Source organism: Myotis nattereri, assembly GCF_964212035.1.
Source record: "Myotis nattereri genome assembly, chromosome: 14".
NCBI classification, from domain to species: Eukaryota; Metazoa; Chordata; class Mammalia; order Chiroptera; family Vespertilionidae; genus Myotis; species Myotis nattereri.
In genome coordinates, this window is record NC_138089.1 from 20,888,612 (window position 1) to 20,906,744 (window position 18,133).

The 18,133-nt window shown below is 55.0% G+C and overlaps 1 protein-coding gene across 4 annotated transcripts in view; it reads right to left on the reverse strand.

Annotated features, from left to right (window-relative positions):
• The window catches only part of CACNA1D (calcium voltage-gated channel subunit alpha1 D), a 296,908-nt gene that overhangs the window by 4,273 nt on the left and 274,502 nt on the right, over nt 1-18,133 (reverse strand). For 2 of the 4 annotated variants that reach the window (XM_081105979.1, XM_081105977.1), the window contains 6 exons: nt 7,769-7,882; nt 6,699-7,066; nt 6,004-6,030; nt 4,444-4,593; nt 2,844-3,007; nt 239-360 (listed from right to left, as the gene is read on the reverse strand). In XM_081105979.1, the coding sequence (XP_080962105.1) occupies nt 239-360; nt 2,844-3,007; nt 4,444-4,593; nt 6,004-6,030; nt 6,699-7,066; nt 7,769-7,882 (945 nt within the window). The remainder of the gene's footprint in view (nt 1-238; nt 361-2,843; nt 3,008-4,443; nt 4,594-6,003; nt 6,031-6,698; nt 7,067-7,768; nt 7,883-18,133) is intronic. The other 2 variants (XM_081105978.1, XM_081105980.1) reach the window with 1 other exon arrangement.

The following is an 18,133-nucleotide window of genomic DNA, read 5'->3' on the forward strand; positions in this document are numbered from 1 at the left end:
GGTCACTCCCCTCCTGTGTGGGCTCGGGCACTCGCCTACCCTCAGTTACGTTTTCTCATCCATGTGATGGGGTTGGCGACAGGATCTATTCGCAGGGTTGTCACACAATGGAAGCCAGTGTATGGGAGGGTTCTCTCCCTCCCCCTGGGGCTGGCAGCCAAGAGGAAGGGAGTGTCCGAGGGGGTCCCACACAGGGTGCCCATGGAGCCATCGGGGCAAGGCCCGGGGGCCGGCTCACCTGTTGCTGCATCAGGTGCAGAGGCAGGGCCGTGCGGTGGGGAAAGGTGGGGGACGGCGGGACGGCCTCCTGGCTGCTCTGCCGGCGCAGGCACTCGAAGTTGAAGGAGGATCTCCGATGCGCTGAGGGGGGAGCACAGGAGCAGCTGTGGGACCAGCTCTCAGGCAGGACCAGGGCCAGGTGTCCCGGTGGCCCCCCGAGGCCGGCGGGGAGCCGCAGAGGCAGCAAGCCATACGTTCAACCATCAGTACTGAGGTCTCAGGCTTTTGGAGGGAGGATGAGGAAGAAGCCCCCTGAGGGGTTTTAAGAAGTGCAAGCTGTTCTGCCACAGCCCCTGCCCTACATGTGGTGGGGACCAGGCGTCGCAGGCAAGGGCACAGCCTCGCTCTGGAACCCGTGGCCCTTGCCGACAGCCCCGCTCACTCCCACCTCCAGGCTCCCTAAGGTCGCTGGGCCTGAGGCACCTCCGGGTGCTCCTGCGTTCACACCTCTGCCTTAAAGGGAGGGACTCGCCACCTATCGGCTCAGCCAGGCAAGGAGAAGAGTCTTTTGCTGGGGAAGAGCCAGCTTCTCCACCATGAGGACAAGACAAAAGAACAACTCGAACTTTAAAGAACATGCTTGTCGCTTTGAATAGAGGCTGATGCACAGGGTGAGCGATGACAAAAGATCCAGAGCTTGCAGCTTCGTGGGGCGCCGGCACAGGAGAGCCATCTGGTCCAGGGTCCCCCAGCACAGGCCACAGGCCTCCCCCCGGGAAACCGCCACGGGAGGGGGAGGCGTTTCAGGAGCCCGCCTGGTCCCCTGAGACAGTGGGTGGCCCGGTCTCCTCAGCAGCTCCTTTTGTGACCTCTGCTCCCTGAGCTCACAGGGCCTGCTCAAAACGCCACCCCCTAATTCCTGAATCGGAAACTGCAGACACCAGCTGGTTCTGTGAGGCCCTGCCCCCCAAGTGCGTGAAGCCCAGAGGAACAAGGCAGACAGCACTCCTGGTCTCGCAGGCCCAGCAGGCACTGCGGGGCGTGCTGGGGCCTCCTCGTGGGACAGCCGCCCTCCAGGCACCGTGGAGACCGGATTTCACAGTGTTCTAAGGAGAAAGGCCTCCTTGGTAGCCTGTCCTAGGATCAGATGGGGGAAGTGGGGGGTGGAAGCTCAGGGCCAGAAAAGGAAAACCACACCTCTCTCTCCCTGATAGTGCCTTTCGGTTTTGAAAAGGGGTCCACACACACCCCCTTCATCTCCTCTGGTCACACCCATCTCTGCTGGAGGAAGTCACCCTCCCGAGGCTGAGAACATCGGCTGGGGAGCTCCATGCTCTCCCCGCCCAAGCTCTGAACCTGCAGGCAGTAAAGCAAATAAAATACATTTTCTTTATTTGCCCTTGCAAATACAGAGAGCAGCTGCTCATGTCCACTCGGTTCCTCACTTCCGAGGGGTGGCATCTGTGCACAGCGGGCATTAACTCAGCCGCCAAAGGGAGGTCCCAGGAAGGCCATGGACTCACAGGTCAGGCCTCCACCCAGCTCACTGCATGTGTGTCATCCAGTATTTATGGAGGCCTGAAGTGCTGTGTGTTCAGGATGCAAGATTAAATATTAACCATGGAAATGGGTCTGATTGCACGCCCAGCAGGGGTGTGGGCGCTGGAGAGAGAGAGGGCTCCGGCGCCACCCAGCCATGGTCGGTATTGTGTATGCAGTTGGCAGACTGGGAGCCGATGTGTCTTGGCTATTTTTTGGTTCCTAATTAAAGTCCTGTTCAACAATATGCTTCACTCCTTAGAAACACCAGAAGTGGATATGTAACCATTGTCCAAATGCCCACACGTCCAAAATCAAACTGCCCAGCTGGGAGCTGGCAGGGCCGCTGCTGCCGGAGCTCCTCCCCGGGGGTGACCCAGATCTCCAGGCAGCGCCAGTTATGCCCCCTGCACAGGAAAACCCAGTGGGGCAGCAGCCGGCCCCTGGCCCTGCTCAGCGGGAGGGGATTCCCGGGCCCCATGATGGGAGCCTACGCCAGAGCTCACCACCCAGGCCAAAACCTGCCCCATGGGCAGAGGGCCCTGGCAGACCAGAGGCAAAGGCAAGAGGGAAGAGGGCGGAAAGGGGAGAAAGGAGACACCCAGGTGTGGCCTGAGGAGCCAGACACCAGGAACCCCAGGCACCCTGCACCCAGAGGCATGGGCCTTGGCACAACAGACCTGCGCTAAGTCTAGCTCCATCCCTCCGCCCTGAGAGTGGTGACCTGACCCCAGAGTGGCTCTGATAACAGCAGGGGTGCACATCTTGCCCACTGAGGGTGGGTCCCCAGCTCAAAGGCAAGGAAAACATGCAAAACAGCCCCTACAGGCCCTCCACGCCGCATGCCATCTCCTCTGCTGCCGGAGTCAGAGCAGTGCGGAAGCGCGGACGTGGTCTGAGCTCTAACACATGGGACACGATGAGACAGGAGAGCCGATAGGGTCTCCAACCAGGGCCTGGCCTTGAGACTCAGGTCCCTGACATGGCAGCTCCTCATCCATCACCACCTTCCACCACCCCAGGGGCCGGGGGAGAGGCACATGGTCTCTGGGAAGCTTCACCCCAAACAAAAGATCTGGCCTCACATGTTGGGGTGGGAGGTAGTAGGCGTCTCCTCGGAGATCTGTGGGAATCATAGCAAATGGGCAAGTCATCGTCTTCCAGGAAGCCTTGCGGGTGGTGGTAGCCCCGGGGCCGCTCGAAATCCAAGCTGCTGCCTGGGTGTCGGCTGTAGTAGCTGTAGTTTTGCCTGGTGGCCAAAAGGCAGAGAGGGAGAGGAAGGGGCATGTGAGCTCCCAGTTAACAGCTTCTCATTAGCTCAGACCTCCCGCCCTGGCCCACCCCTCTACAGCGCCCACACCCCCGCCCCGCCCTGCCCCGCCCCTGCTCCACAGGCACAGCAAGACCAGCTGAGAACAAGGCAGCCCTCAGCTTCACAGAAGACTCTAGATGGAGGACAAGGGCTGGTCCAGGAAGGCAGGCCTGTGATGAATGGGGTGCTGGTGGTGTCCCCCAGGCCAGGGCAGCCTCAGGCCTGGGGCAGAGGTGAATTGCAGCTTTCCTGCAAGCTCATGATCATCCCCTCACTTCCTCCCCTAGAAGCCCTCTGAGTGCCTGCCCTCAGCTAGGTGCTGGGCTGGGAACCAGGACACGAAGATGCATGAAGCACAGTCCCTCCCCTCAGGAGCTGAGCTGATGCCACATGCACGACGTCTGGTGCAGACGGAAAAGGCCAGCGCCAGAGGAGAGGGGGCCCAGGTGGGTTGTGCTTTTGGGGCGTGGGCACCTCAATGCCATTGGGGAAGAAGCAGAGCCCTGGAGCAGGTCCTTGAAGAGAGGGTGGGATAGGCCAGCCGAGCAGGAAAGGGGGCCAAGTGGTGGGCGTGGGGTGCAAGCGCAGTGACGAGGGAGGTCGGGCCCACTTGATCAGGATCAGTGGTTCTGGAAGTGGGGCTGGCGGGAGGGAGTGGGGGAGGGAGGGAGCGGGAGAAACCGGGGGAGGGGGGCAGGGGGCACGAGGGCCCGGCTGCTGGGGTACCAGGCTAACAGAACAGCTCCGACACCAGAAGGGACCTCAGGCAGTACCACGCCCACTCAGTGAGCCCCTGGTCCTGGTGAGATGCAATTTACAGAGAAGAGGATGGCAGGTGGCCTTGGCCCCCTGGGCTGCCCACGATGTGTCCTAAAGCAAGTGTCCCCTTGAACCTCAGACACTCTTCCTTCAGGACAGAAGCCCGGAGAGGCAGCTCTGCTGAGCGACCCCTTGATGAGAGTGGGGAACAGGTGCTGTTCATTATGACCCACCCTCCCGCCCTGGCCCCAAGCGATGGGCTGGCAGAGCTGCTCGGCAGACAGAGCCCTGGCTCAGCGTGGGCGGCGCTCACGAAGTAACAGGCCTCTCAGCAGACAAGGAGCGGATGAAGGCTGACCCTGCACACCAGGCCCAGCTCTCATGTCTGGGCCTTCGCTGAGAGACCCCACAGGTCCTGGGGGAAATGGTCACAGCCCGGGAGGACGGTCTCCACTCGGCCTCCCTCTGGCCCCGTTTCCCCTCTCAGCTTTTCCTCTGGCCTGGAGCCTGTGGTCCTGTGCAGCTGCAGGTGGGCCGGGGCGTCAGGAACAGGCAGAGCACCAAGGACAGACAGCAGCCAGGCCTTCTGACGTCGCCGAGCCCAGAGCCCTCACCTGCTGGAGGCGGGCGAGCTGTCCTCCTCGTAGTCCTCCTCACCGCTGAAGTACTCGGGCTCCCCCAAGCAGCGGGGGTCCCTGAAGTAGCCCTGGACCTCTGGGTCTTCCCGGCAAATAGTGGGGAACTGCTCATCTCCTGAGTCGGACCTGCGTTTCGGAGAAGAGGACTTCAGCACCTGGGCAGGTGGCAGCCACGCCCTGCAGCTGTGCCTCCATGTGCAGCCAGCATCCTGCCCACGCACACCTGGCTTCTCCCTGGGCACACCTGCCTCAGCCAGGACTGGGCTAAGGCCGCTGGCAACAGCGCAGCGTGTGTGTGTGTGTGTGTGTGTGTTTGTGTGTGTGTGTACATGCACCAGGAGAAGTTTCTCTCTCAGTACCTTGCATAATGCTGGTGCCAGACCACGATGACTAGGGGCCTTGGGGCCAAGGAGTAGATCTAATTCAGGGAACAGAGCAAGAAAATGGCCCTCGAGACCAGCAGTCCCAGGGAAAAGACGGCTCCCAGGCCATCTGTCTGATCCCCGCTCCTTCCTACCTGGGCCCCGTGCGACGGCAGAGCCTGGGACAGAGACTCCCTGGCCACCCACTTCCTGCTGCATCCGACCCACACGGGTGACAGGAGTTCTGGATACAGTGTCCCAGGGGAGACTCTCATGCATGATGTCTGCCAAGTTTTCCAAGCCTGCCCGCTGCCCTGAGCTGTCCTCATGCTTCCCTGAAGCCTAGCCTTGCGGGCCTGGGTCCTGAGGAAACCAGCCTTGCCGTGACACGGCTTCCCTCTGGGGAGAGGCCTGTGCTCCCCCGGGAGAGGCCTGTGCTCCCGCTGAGTGCTGTACCCTCTCCCTGGCCTCACGCCCAAGATCCCACTTGTTAAACCAGCAGACCTACCCTCCCATCACCAGCAAAACCACCATCCCACCCACTCACACCCGCCTCCCACCCACTCAGCGGACATGGAGCAGGTGACCTGGCACGTGTTGAGGGCTGCGTGGGAGGCAAAGGAAAAACCTGGCCCTGGTCTCTAGGAGGCCGGGTCATGCTTTCACCAACACCCCACAGGAGGCTTGACCCCAGAAAGCAGCAGCCACTGCCCACGTCACAGGCCCGGGCACCGGTGCACAGCGGCTCTCCCTGTGCCATCCCGAGGTCTTCAGGGTCTGGTCTGTGGGCACCTGGCACGTGAATGCCAGTCCTTGGGTGGTAATGGTCCCAGGGCCATTTGGATATTCATAACATCATTCGTGGGCCATACAGAATTATCAACTTAAAAATTAGCCTGCTCTATTTGGTCAAATATTTAATAAACTCACCCCTAATGCTTTGGCAGGGCCAGACCAAATCATTTCACAGGCCTTATATGGCCCTCGGGCTGGACGTTCCCCACCCCTGGTATGTGGCAGAAAGAAGCCACTCCCCCCTCCCCCGCCTCCTGAGTGCACAGCCCTGAGCTATAATATTGCAGGAACTTCTCATCTCTCCGCATTCAGAGAGGCCAACTGGTCACACTTATAACACACAGTATTTTACACAGAAGCACAGGCAGGGGGCACATACCTAATGTAAGTTTCATAATAGCGGGCTCTATCCAGGAAATGCATAACAAGGGAGGGAGGGAAGGAGGAAGGGAGAAGATAAATGTTAAATATTTCCAACAGAATTTAAAATGCAGTTACCAGGCTACTACCTAGAGCGGGGCTGGCAAACTGTGGGTCACGGGGCAAACACGGCTGCCGCCTGTTTCTGTATGGCCATGACCTAGGGGTGGTTTTTGTATTTCTAAACGACTGAAAACCATCAAAGGAAGAAAAATATTTCTTCACCTGTAACTCTATGATGTTCACATTTCAGTGTCCAAAATAAAACAAGTTTATCAGACCGTCGTGGCTGCTTCCTCACCACAGCCGCGGAGCCGAGTCACCCAATGGACTGCAAGGTGCTCAGAGTCTCACACACCTGCCGTCTAGCCCTTCCCAGGGTCTGCCAGCCCGACCCCAGTTCTGCTGGCACAACTGGGGAGGGCGGAGTTTGCACCTGCTGCCATTTTAAGGAGCGTATCACTCAGCAGGACACAGGATGGCCAGGCCCGCTGCCCTTCAGGGCCATCCTGCAGCGAGGCCCCGGAGAGGCCGTGACCGCGTGGCGCTCACAGGTTCCACTGCCCATGTCCACGGGGATCTCCTGCCTGTGCCAGCGCATGGGGGTGGGGGCAGACACAACATCGCCACGTGCCAACACATTGTAAAGGTTACCTTTTCCGACTGGACCTTCCTTGAGGCTCATGGTCATGCTTGTGGGAGGAATCATGCCCATTTTCAGACACATGCTCAAGGCTCCCAATGCTGGGCTGCTTTCCGGGGGCAGCTTTGGACATATTGGCATTATTGAGATTGGCATTGGTTGAGCTGGGAACTTGCTTTCCTATGGAATTATGGTTATGATGGTTATGACACACCGAATTTCCTGCTGGAGGAAACAGCGGTTTCTCAGTATCACTTGCAGGTGGAACTGAAGGCCTTTGGACATGCAGGGGACGGTGGGTGGTATTGGTCTGCTGAAGGGAATCCCTCCTATCACTATTAACATGATTGACATGGTTTCCAAGCAGGGCACCATTTCTCTGCAAAATAATGGGAGAACACACCAGGTAATTTAACAAGCATTTGATGCAGGCTAGCTACGTTAGGTCATTTTTTTCTACATGTAACACAAATTCTAGGTAAGCTCCGGAGGATCCCTGGAGAATGACCTGAGGGCCTCAACGTGTCTGCGTGGGGGCTGGTCCCCCTGAAACGAGGAAGGTTACCGATTCCTGAGCCGAGGAGCAAGCTCTCGGCTGTCACTCGCGTGTGCACTTCCAGTTGCTCCAAGTTGAGGTGACTTATACCCAGCAGGGCTGGCTGGAGCCCCAGCGAGTGAGGTTGGGTGGTAGGCATGCTCCCTGGGCTGGGGATTGGGGGACTGGGAGGCTGAGGGCCCCTGGCAGCTCAAAGAACTGGCCCGGAGAAGAAGGGGGCCGTGTGGGCAGGCAGCTGCCGGAAGCACCCAGATGCTCATCCATTCCAGCCAGGGGCTGTGGCCAAGCTCCTTGGAGCTGCCAGCGCAGGGCAGGGGAGTGAGCTTGGAGAGGCAGGCCTGGCCCTAGAGGAGGTGCTGCTGAGTGGGGAGGGCTGCTAGGGGAAGGGCATGGTCCGAAAGCCCCCTACACTCTGGGGCTGGCTTGCATTCTCTGGGCACTGCTGTGGCTCATTAACTGCCCCAACTGGAGCCCTGCCCCACTATTTCCAGGCGGCCGGTGCGTAGCTGTGCGCAGAATAATTACTTTGACTACATCTTCTTCTTCTCCTTTCGTTTCCTCGGGCTCATCATCTTGCAGATCACACGATATAGCCCGCCGGATCTCTGGCCCGATGTCGTGCAGTGTCCTTAACCCCGCCTAGATCAAGGAGAACGGCAAACAGATCAGACAGCGCGGAGCCCTGGCCCGGCCTGGGTCCGGGCGCTGCTCCTGCCGATTCAGCTGTGGGAGGGAAGTGTCTCCACAGGACAGCCCGGGAAACTGACCGCTGTCTGCACGTCACGGGAGTCCCTGCAGCCTCAAGGTTGTAGGGTGTGGTCAGGGGTTCTAGATGGTCGAGCCTGGGATGCTCAAGGCCCCACTTAGGAAACTCCTTTCAAATGCCCCCCTCCCCTTTGCAGGGCACAGCGCCTGGTCACTAGTACTAGGTCTGTCATGGCCAAGAGCCCATGCCCAGGTCTAAGCGACAGTCTGCGGAAGGATATCCTGCAGAGCGCCATCTCCCAGGCCCCGGGCAGGGCGGGGTGCCCAGCTTGGCTGCTGGGCAGGGAGCAGGCGAGGGCTGGCTGGTGGTGTCCAGGATGAGGAAGCCGAGGTGCAAGTGCCGGACGGCAAGCAGCCCAGCAGCCGCCCGGGACACTGGTTCTGCTAAAAAGCATGGGAGCGAGGGAGGGACACAACACACGGCAACCACCAGCACACTCAGGACGTGACAGAACGACTGGCATGCACACAGACCTGGGCCGCTGTGCAGTGCCGCCTCCGGGGCCACCGTGGGACCCTGGCCGCAGCCTGTGCTCGGGCTGAGACCTCGCCAACTGTCCGGCGTCCTCTTGAAGACCACGGCACACAGACACGGGCTCACCAGCCTCGGAGGCCGTGCCGGCCCCACCGCTGATGCCCAGGCCCCTCACAGACACTCTGCCTTCCCTGAGGCCTCACACTGGCCTTCCTTATCCTGGGTCCCGGGCTGCAGTGGGACAGGGCCTGGGAGCAGCCTCCCTGTTGTTCCCAACTTCTGTAGGGAAACATTTGGGATGCTGATGGACCAGATATGGGGAAGGTACAGTCCCTGGCTCTGAGAAAATGATGATGTTCTGACCATCCGTTTGAGGAAAAGGAGCATGCTGACTCAAAGACTAATAGGCACACGATAGCAGATGTACCCTTTTCCACAAAAGACTTACATCTGAAAGAGGCACTTCCTCCCTGCCCCAGGTCTAAGGCTGCTCATGAGTATTGGGGCGGCACCCTCATTTGCTGCCAGCCAGCCTGGAAACCAAGCAGCCACTGAAGGCTGGCTGTGCAGGGCTCCACCTGCAGCTAACACACCCATGTCAGGATGGACCAACTGCGGGTTGTCAGGGGGACCTCTTCCCTGTCCTTCTTCCACAACGCCCAGCAGCGGTGGGCACAGGACGCAGACGGGGCCCAGCAGTGGCCAGGCGGGGGAGGGGCTGGAGGAGGGGACAGTGGGCAGGTCCAGCAGGGCTGGGCCCACTGGTGTGGGAATTCTCAGATTGGTCTTTGCAGACACCAGTGGTGCTGGTGTTAATTTAGAATATAAAGTTGTACAAAAACTTCCCAACAGGTTCTTTTTGAAAATGGCGTCCTCCATAGTAGCACCTGCCTAGGAAGATGAGCCTGGGTCTGTTTGGAACCAGGCTTTTAAGAGAGGATCAGCGGGTCTTTCCATTTCGTGAATTGTGGGGTGAGAGAGCCACCCAGCACCAAAGCTTTCAGGTTCCTAGCTGGGAATGCCATGGTCTCGCAGGGGAAAGCCGCACACGTCCCAGAGCCAAACCCGGAACAGTTCGTGGTGTGTCAATGAGGTCACCACTTCCTTTCCTGTCCCTCTGAGCACAGGCACAAGATGCACATGCACACACCTGTGAACGCACTCACATGCACACACAGGCACATACAGGTACACACCCACACACATGTAATCACACACGTACACTCACACTTATTCACATATGTACTCACACACATGCATGCACACGTGTACACACACACTTTCCCTCTCTTGGGATCCCAAGTCCAGCACGTCCGAGCCCAGGGGGTCATTGGGCTTGGAGGGGGACCCACTTGCCATTCTCATGGAAACATCACGAAGGCAAGTCTATGGCAAGGGTGCAAGCCCTTACACAGCAAGGCTGCAGGTATGTGAAGGAAGGTGGAGCCCAGTAGTATTGAACAGCCTGTGGCTCATTTAGTCAGCATTTTCTAGGGCACAGTTACCAAGGGAAGAGAAGCTAAGCCAGGGCTCAAGGCTGATTCTGGATCACGGGGAGAAAGAGCTGTTGCGTATCTGAGGCTCCCAGACAGGAAGAGACCAGGCTTGAGACACCTGCTGCTGCCCCCACAAAATAAACAGAGGTGACAATGCACCACGTCAACACCCCCAGTTAAATGATGTACATTAATCCCTGTTACAAGGCAGCGTGGGCCAGGAATACGGAGCTTAAATAACAACAAATAACCCTGATCACTGTCATCCAACTGATTGCACTAGGTCTAGAAAAGGAATAGAAAACTATTTATTTGGATAATTTTTAACATCATCCTCTGTTGACGGGTTGACATTTCACTGAAATACACATATAACACAATTGCATAATAAAAACAAAAACTGTCTCCAGCACGTCGTCAATGATACACCAGAGTGAACAGACACAGGAAGGACAGAGCGTTTGTTTGCAACATAAATCATGGAGGAAATCGAGAGGCGGCCCAAGAGGCCGTTCCCAAAGACAAGTAATGACATCACATTTATTAAAGAGACATCAGAGGAGAGAAAGCGTCCCTCTTCCCAGACAGGAAAGCAGAGGCTTAGAAGTCACGGTTACATCTGGCTTGCTCCACGCGGCAAGAAACACGCCTTCTAAGAGTCAGGGACTGACTTGACTCTTTCAAGCGGGACCCAGGGGAGGCCAGGCAGGGTGTCTGCCAGGGCTGGGAATGAGGGAAAGAGGTGTTACCGAACTCGAACTAAAACGAAGCTGAAGCACAGCACCCTGAATTTATTACATATCACAAAACAGGATAATGAATTTTTTTTCTAGCACACAGATCGAGCTAAAAGTTAGCTTAGGCTGCTCCAAAAATTCCATAGGCACAAATTCCAATCCCCCCAAGTTCAGAAAACTATCTTAAATCCTTGAAAAAAATATTTTTTTTTACAGCTCTAAAAAAAAGAACATTTTTTTCTTGAAATAAACACTGTACAACCAGTAAAATTGTGTATTCTTCCGTATTCCATATCTGTGTCTATCTCTTTCAGCCAAAATAGTATTTTAATTTGAAATGTGGTCATAGCACTTAAACCAACACAATTAAAGCCATATAAAGTCATTCCATTAACATCACAGTAGAATTATGGTTTTGAATAAACACAGAATTGCTATAAAATAGAAACATTATTGACTTAAGATGTCCAATCATATAAAATATTAAACAGAATCAAGCCTAGTTTCTGGTTGATTTTTAAATGCTAGATGTTATCATAAATATATTTTTAAAAAAGAAATGGCGCTTTGCCTGTAGACTGCTGCTTTAAATGTAGACACCATTTAATTGGGATTTTATAGATATTTACTCTACTAAATGATCAAGTCACACAAAAAAAACCCCAAACTATAAAATCTCTCTAAATATCTCTGAAGCAATAGCATAAAATCATGATATTTTAACATCAAAACTGAACATTCGTTTACCTTCCTTCCTCTCACCCATTTTCAAGGTTACGTTTTCCCTACCGGTGCGCGTGCAACCCTTGCTCTGCCTGTCTCCCTAAGCTAGTGCCATCAGACACGGTCACCTGCTGGCTCTCGGGACTGCGGCAGGCACGCCCAACCCCCTCTGAGCCTGCGCTGTAGCAGTGGAGGTAAGAGATGCCCATCCCCAGTCGGCACGGGGCCAGGCCGTTCATCTTCAGGAGTGAGAGCCAGGCTTTCAGACTCCAGCCCAAAGCCTGCGCCTGGCGGGCTCTCCATCACTGGCAGTTTCACCCAGCGGCTGGCCCTGCTCAGCCGGTTCTAGTTAACCCCTCAGCAGGACTCAGCCCCTACCCACCCAGCCGGACGATTTTAGACTAGCTCCCTTCAAAGAAGGAACTGGCGATTAACTTCTCACAGATACACCTGCTCATCTACAGGCTGTCCCCTGCCTCTTCCGCATGCACACCCCTTCTTCTGCCAGCGCTTTCCTCCAGGGAAAATGTGATGGTGTGTCCATTATGAACACTCCTCGAGTTATAGAAAGGGTTAGAATCATAAGCATGACGCTCCATGAGTCAGCCGCGGTGAGTCCAACCCTCACTGAAAAGCCAGCTGTGACGTCACCCTGCACATTATCCATGGGGCTCACATCCTTTCTCTGGCTACAGCCTGGAGGGAGGGCGGGCCAGTTTGTTCCTGTCTGGTTCAGTGACCTGCCCCAAATAGCAAAGGCTCAGTGAGGTGCCCATGACACCCTGCTGGCCCCACCTTCCACCACCAAGACAAAGTCATTGGGTCCATGAATGCTGGGGTCAAGTCTCAATCGAACGCTCATTCGTGACCATTTCCCTACATGACTGTGGGCGCCCCTCGATCAAGGTCAACCTCATTTCACTAACTTAGCCGAGCTCTGTGGCACTAAGTTCACACGGAAATGACAAACGATTACAAGGTGTCACAAAAGCTGATGTTAGGCTCTGCACACATCCTTGGCTCGGCTGTGCCCTAAGGAGCTGAGATTGTGGAAAACACTGTCTATCACGCGCTAATTCAAACCATCATTCCTCCAGATCAGCACGGGCAGGGAGACGGGCTGTCACGTCTAACCCTTGGTCTGAACGCAGCTGGACACTGGAGGTACAGGCAGCTCTGTGTCCAGGTGAATGGGTTGGGACTGAGGAGGGGCCTGGGAGGAGGCAGAGGGTTCAAGTTAGGGACAGTGGTATACACAGAGGCTGTTTAACCAGGAAGATCATAAAAAGTCTCCAGCACCCCTTTCCTTTAGGGGGATGTAGGATCATTTCCCCAGGGCAGCAGTTCTCAGAGTGTGCTCCAGGGACCCTGGGGCTCTCAGAGGCAGCGCCAGGCGCCCCGAGGTCCCTGCAGTCGGCATAATGAAGCAGGATGCCCTCCGCCTGCACACTGCCATTCCCTCCAGAGCACACGGGGGTTCTCAAAGGCTGCATGGCCTGTGCTGCTGTCCTCATCTGGCATCTTTGTGCTTACATGTTCTGTTTTTAAAACCTCTCATTTTAAATTTCTAAAGCAGTAAATACTGATCCACAAGGATCCTCATTCATTCTTAAGAGCAAAAATGGGTCCTGAGACCAGAGCATTTGAGAACTGCTAACCTGTCCTCAGACAGGCAACACTGCTTTTTCCTCAGGCAGCAGGCTCTTCACCCATCGAGCACTGCCATCATTTCACGGGCCTTTCTCCACTCTTCCCATTTTGGGCAGAAATGTCCTTTCTCTGAGCTGGCCTCGACACTTCGCATCAGGTTGCCTTCCCTGTGCCTTAGAATGACGTGCCCCTCTAACACCCCAAACAGCCATTTCTCTCGCTTCTGCTGGGTGCCAAGGAGAACACGGGTACCCACCCAACCTTGGGACCATTAGCAAGTGGCAGCAAGCTCCATCCCGTGGATAACTAAATTGTGACACGTTTTGGCTCATGAAGGGTCCTAGGTGGGTATTACTCAATAACATGCTACAAAAATTAAGACCTTTTGCTATTATACAAAGTAACGTGCCGTAACTCCTTTCCAGCAATTTTGTCTTCTTAAAGACGTCTGAAAAGAATAATTACTATTTCCAGAGGGGGGATGCTTTTCTGAAAGAGTATAGGACCCAGGACCCAGTAATCCTGTGGATGTAATTTTTAACGGGGTCACACCATAGTGTCAGCTTTTTAAGAGCCCGATGCCCCATCTTTTTTATGTTTCCCGTGATGGGTACCGGCCTGTGCCGTGCCTTCCAGCCAGGAGTTTTAGAGTGTAGCACCATGGTTTGTGGTGTTGGGTACCAAGTTTGCTGAGTGAGTCATGAAGAGTCTAGGATAATAAACTTGAGTGGTCTCCTACAACTGTTCTACATTTAAAGCTATTCTCTTCCGCCTGGATTTTAGGAGCACAGAGAGAGGTGTCTGCAGTCTGACTGTAAACGAAGTTTCAGGGTTGGGCCAGAGGCGACCCCATGATTTCTGTCTGTCTCTCACCAACCGGCCTTGGCTACCAACCACAGCCAGTGCCGTCACTCAGCAAACACAGCCAGGCCCGCAGTGGGCGAGATTCGCCTGTTTCATTTGAACCATTCCCTAAGTCCCCTCTCGACAGTCACCACTTTGCAGTGTTTAACTATTTGGAAGGACCATGTGACTTGCTTGGGGCTATTCTGCCGAAGCTGTGGCCTAGGGAGACTTAGATCTAGCAGTCAGCTGGTCCCCCGGGTCCTTTGAGACTGGGGTGACACAGACAGTGGGGCAAGGGCATACTGTCTGGCCTTTAGTGTGGAATAAACTCGACATAGGGCAGGTCAGAGACCAAGAGGGATCATTTGTCGGGGGCGTTAACTAGCTCCTCGTCCGTGCCCACAGGCTGACCAGCTTCCTTTACAGGGACAGTTATTCTTAATAACTGGTGCATTGTAGGCACTGCCCAATCCGATGGGACTTCAGACCACAGCAGGGTCCCAGAGGTCCCCGCAAAGCCAGGCTTAGTCCTGTAGTTGCTGGGTCACAGAAGGGTCTGCAGAGGTGCTGGGGCTTAGATATTAACTAGCGGGTATAGACTCGGCATCCTCACAAGGGTCCGGCCACCTAGAGTTTTCTGGCCAGCTTTCACCCCTATCCCCGTATCACCAACCACAGTGATTGCGAAGAAATCAAACCTGGTCTCCTGTGAGAGAATCAGTGAAAGCCACTGTGAGCTCCTACATTCTCTACAGCCTGCCCATGTGGGAGCAGAATTGGGGCTGCATCCATTTCCATACTGAGGCCAGGGAGTCCACTTAAGTCCAGGCAGGTCACACCACTTGGTATCATGAGCCACTGGGGCCAAAGGCAAAGGTCACAGCACGCATGATGTTCCTGGAGCAGGACTCAAGGCTGGGCGGGAGCCTGTCAGTCCTGCCTGGGATGGGCCTGGAGGGCTTCCCCTCACACTGGCAACGTGGCTCCCCCGCTGTGCCTGGTGTTGGATGGGCACAGCCGGTCCAGGGCTTCCCCACATTCTCCACCTCGCCCTCCATGCCCCGCACATGCAGCTGCTACGTCTGCGGAGACCAGGGCAGCAAAAGGGGCTGAGGACGCTCCTTTTCTCTATTCACTTCAGAAACAGCAAGTTTCTGCACTAAAATGACTTTTGAATATTGACTTTAAAACTCAAATTAGCTCCTTTGGGCATCTTGGGCTCAGCATAGATGTACAGACTCCTCAACCAGGGCTTGGCATTGGCTGAGAACTTCAGCGGGGAGGCCCTCACGAAGCAAATTTTGGGACAAAAATCTGTTCACAAGATGTGAAAACCCATCTGCAGAGTTACCTCTGTTTACGTATTTATGCCTTTTCAGATATCTCAAGAAGGGGAGAACTCACTTTCTCGACGGATCACCACAGTACAGAACAGAAAAGAGATAAAAGAAAAACAAATGTCTTAAAGTTCTGGTAGCAAACAGGCATAGGATATTATTATTGTTGTAGTCTTAATAATAAGCAATTATACGTTCAAAGTGCTTTACAATCACTTAGCTATTCCTCACAACAGCCCTGTGAGGTAGGTCGACATTGTTATCCCCATTTTACAGATGGGGAAACTGAGGCACAGAGAGGTTAAGTGTCTTGCCCAAGGTCACGCAGCAACCGAATGCTGGAGCTGGGACTAGAGCCCAGGTTCCCTGACTCCCAGTGTCCTCGAAACTAGACCGCACCGCTTCCAAAGAGGCAGCCCCGGACTGGCTTTGAGCACGGACTACAGACGGACAATGTCGGATGAGGTTGGGGTGTGGTGGTGCTTCCCGTGGACACGTTAAGATGGAACCTGAGGTGCTGCCTGGGTTGGTCTGGGCATGCGGGTGTATGTGTTAGTTAAATGGGTGTGTCTGAGCTTCCTGCCCTGCCCGGGTCACTGCAGAGAGTGTGGCCGACGGTCAGGTCAGGCCTGACTGCCATACAAAAGGAACTCTGCCAGCTCAGCGCCCAGGGGCCTGCCAGTCTTTGGGAGTCCGGGCAAACTAGGGATGCAGGACTTTGGAACAGAGTCAGCTGCCCACCTTAGGCAGGTCTGCTTAATCTTTTTGTTATTTGAAAAAATTTTTTTTTTTACTGGCCAGCATCAGGAAGTTGTGTTCATTTCATTTCTCTGTGGGGTGGCTGACCCCTCTTTTGCTCCCTCCCTCGTTCCCTTTCTCTGAGTCTCTGTTTGGAAGGGAAACCGGTTAAGCCTCGCATGTTCCCTTCCACGAAAAAGAGCCACCGTGAGCAGCGTCCGCGACAGGAGGCCATGGCTCCGCAGCTGGCCGCGGCCCTGCTTCCGCCTTCTGCAGGACTGCTTTGCTTGGAAGGGGTCTCCCTGGGGCCTTGGGTTTGCTTTTTCCTGCATTTCTCCCGAAATGCGGTTTCAGTAGAAATAAGCCCACTCGAGACTTTTCCCTTGCAAGGCCTCAGCCACCAACGCCTTCCGACTAACGAGCTTGGTGCTGTAGCTCAGGCAGAAAACTCTAAAGCATCCGTTCAAGCATCTGAAACAAATGAATCAGCCAGTGAAATCCCATCTGTTAGCACCTGCTCTCCTTGCAGATTAAAAAAGAAAGGAAAAGAAAAGCCTTACGGCTCTGGGTGGAATCATGCTTTAAAAAAACAATAAAAAAGCTTGCTCCTTTTTAGACGATGGCGACTTAGAAACAGGAGTCTGTACTCCACAGACGACACGTCTGCTGCGCATCCCACTTTCCTCCGTGTGGATGCGCCGAGCTCCCGCGGGAGCCGGATCAAAGCCCATCGGGGAGAAGCGGCACTGCTTCTTTTGTACCCCCCACCTTTCCACGTGACCACCAGCGTCACCATCTGTTGGCTTGGGGTACAGACTCCAACATTCTAATACCTGACCACCGGACTCTTTACCAGCTGGAAATACTGGTCTCTTCCTCAAGCCCAACGGGTTAAAAACAAACAAAAGACTATCCCCCTACAGTCCTCCTGTCATTACAATGAGCCAGGGACAGTCTCTCCTCAGACTGCACCAGAGCGTCTTTTGCTTAAAGGAAATGCTTGAATGTTGAAAGAAAAGGAAATGAACAAAACTTTTCCCACTTTGGGGTCTTTTTCCCCCCTTTCCACAAGACACTGGACAAATGTGTGTCCAGGACCCTCGCCTGGAAGGTCTGATGGGGCGCTACTAGTTGCTGGGAGGGGGCACATTCTTCACGTGCGCAGAGCTCTGTTCCTTTATTTACTTCTTCTCGTGGAAACATGCAGGTCCCTCGGATGCAGCAATGATGGATGAAGAGCAAATGCTGAGTCAAACTAAAGTGAGCGTGGCATGGAGGGGATGAGTGAGAACACAAAAGGCCTGAGGCGGCTTCTCTCCAGCTCCCTCTGGAGAGGTGCCGGAGAGAAGGCTGGCTTTCGTGATGATGATGATGGATGGACGGATGGAAACTGCACACTCATTCAGACCACAGAGGCCAGAGGACACTGGGGGCTGAGCTCCTGCCCACACGTGGACGCAGGAGCTCCTCAAGCCATTCCTCTTCGCAAAGACGGGGACACTGCCGTTGGTCTGAACACGGGGAGCCCAGATGGAGCCCACAGGGCTGGAGACCATAGTGCCTCTGTGTGTCCTTGAAAACCGTCCCATGGGGAGGGGCTCAGAACATGGACCAGTTCTGAGGCTCTTCAGACAGACGGCACTCGACGCAGCACAAGCACGCACATGCCTATGCCCACACTCCACTGCCACTAGCAATCGGTCAGCCGTGTGGCACCCTGGCACAGGGAGAGGCAAGCCACCCCACCTCTCAATACGCCATGCCCTGGAGGACCTGTGTGCTCGTCCTAGTGACACTGTTGGTGCGGTTCTCCCATCGCCACTGGACCGCGTTTCCCTAACTGCGACACCATCACCTACCCTTCGTCATGCCGGAAGGAAGGGCCTCCTACGGCTGATTAAAAGTAGAGTGACAAATCACATCGAAAGCCATTTTTAGAGCAGAGGAAGCCAAAAATGTAATTAGGATTGTCCTCCAAGGAGACAAAATTTTTCCACTTTTGATGTTTGCTTCAGAACCAAATGCATTTTCAGAATTTATCTGTCGAGGTTATGAACACAACTTAATTTTCTAGGCTGTGCACTCAACATCAACTCCCACCGGAACCATGTAAAATGTGTTGA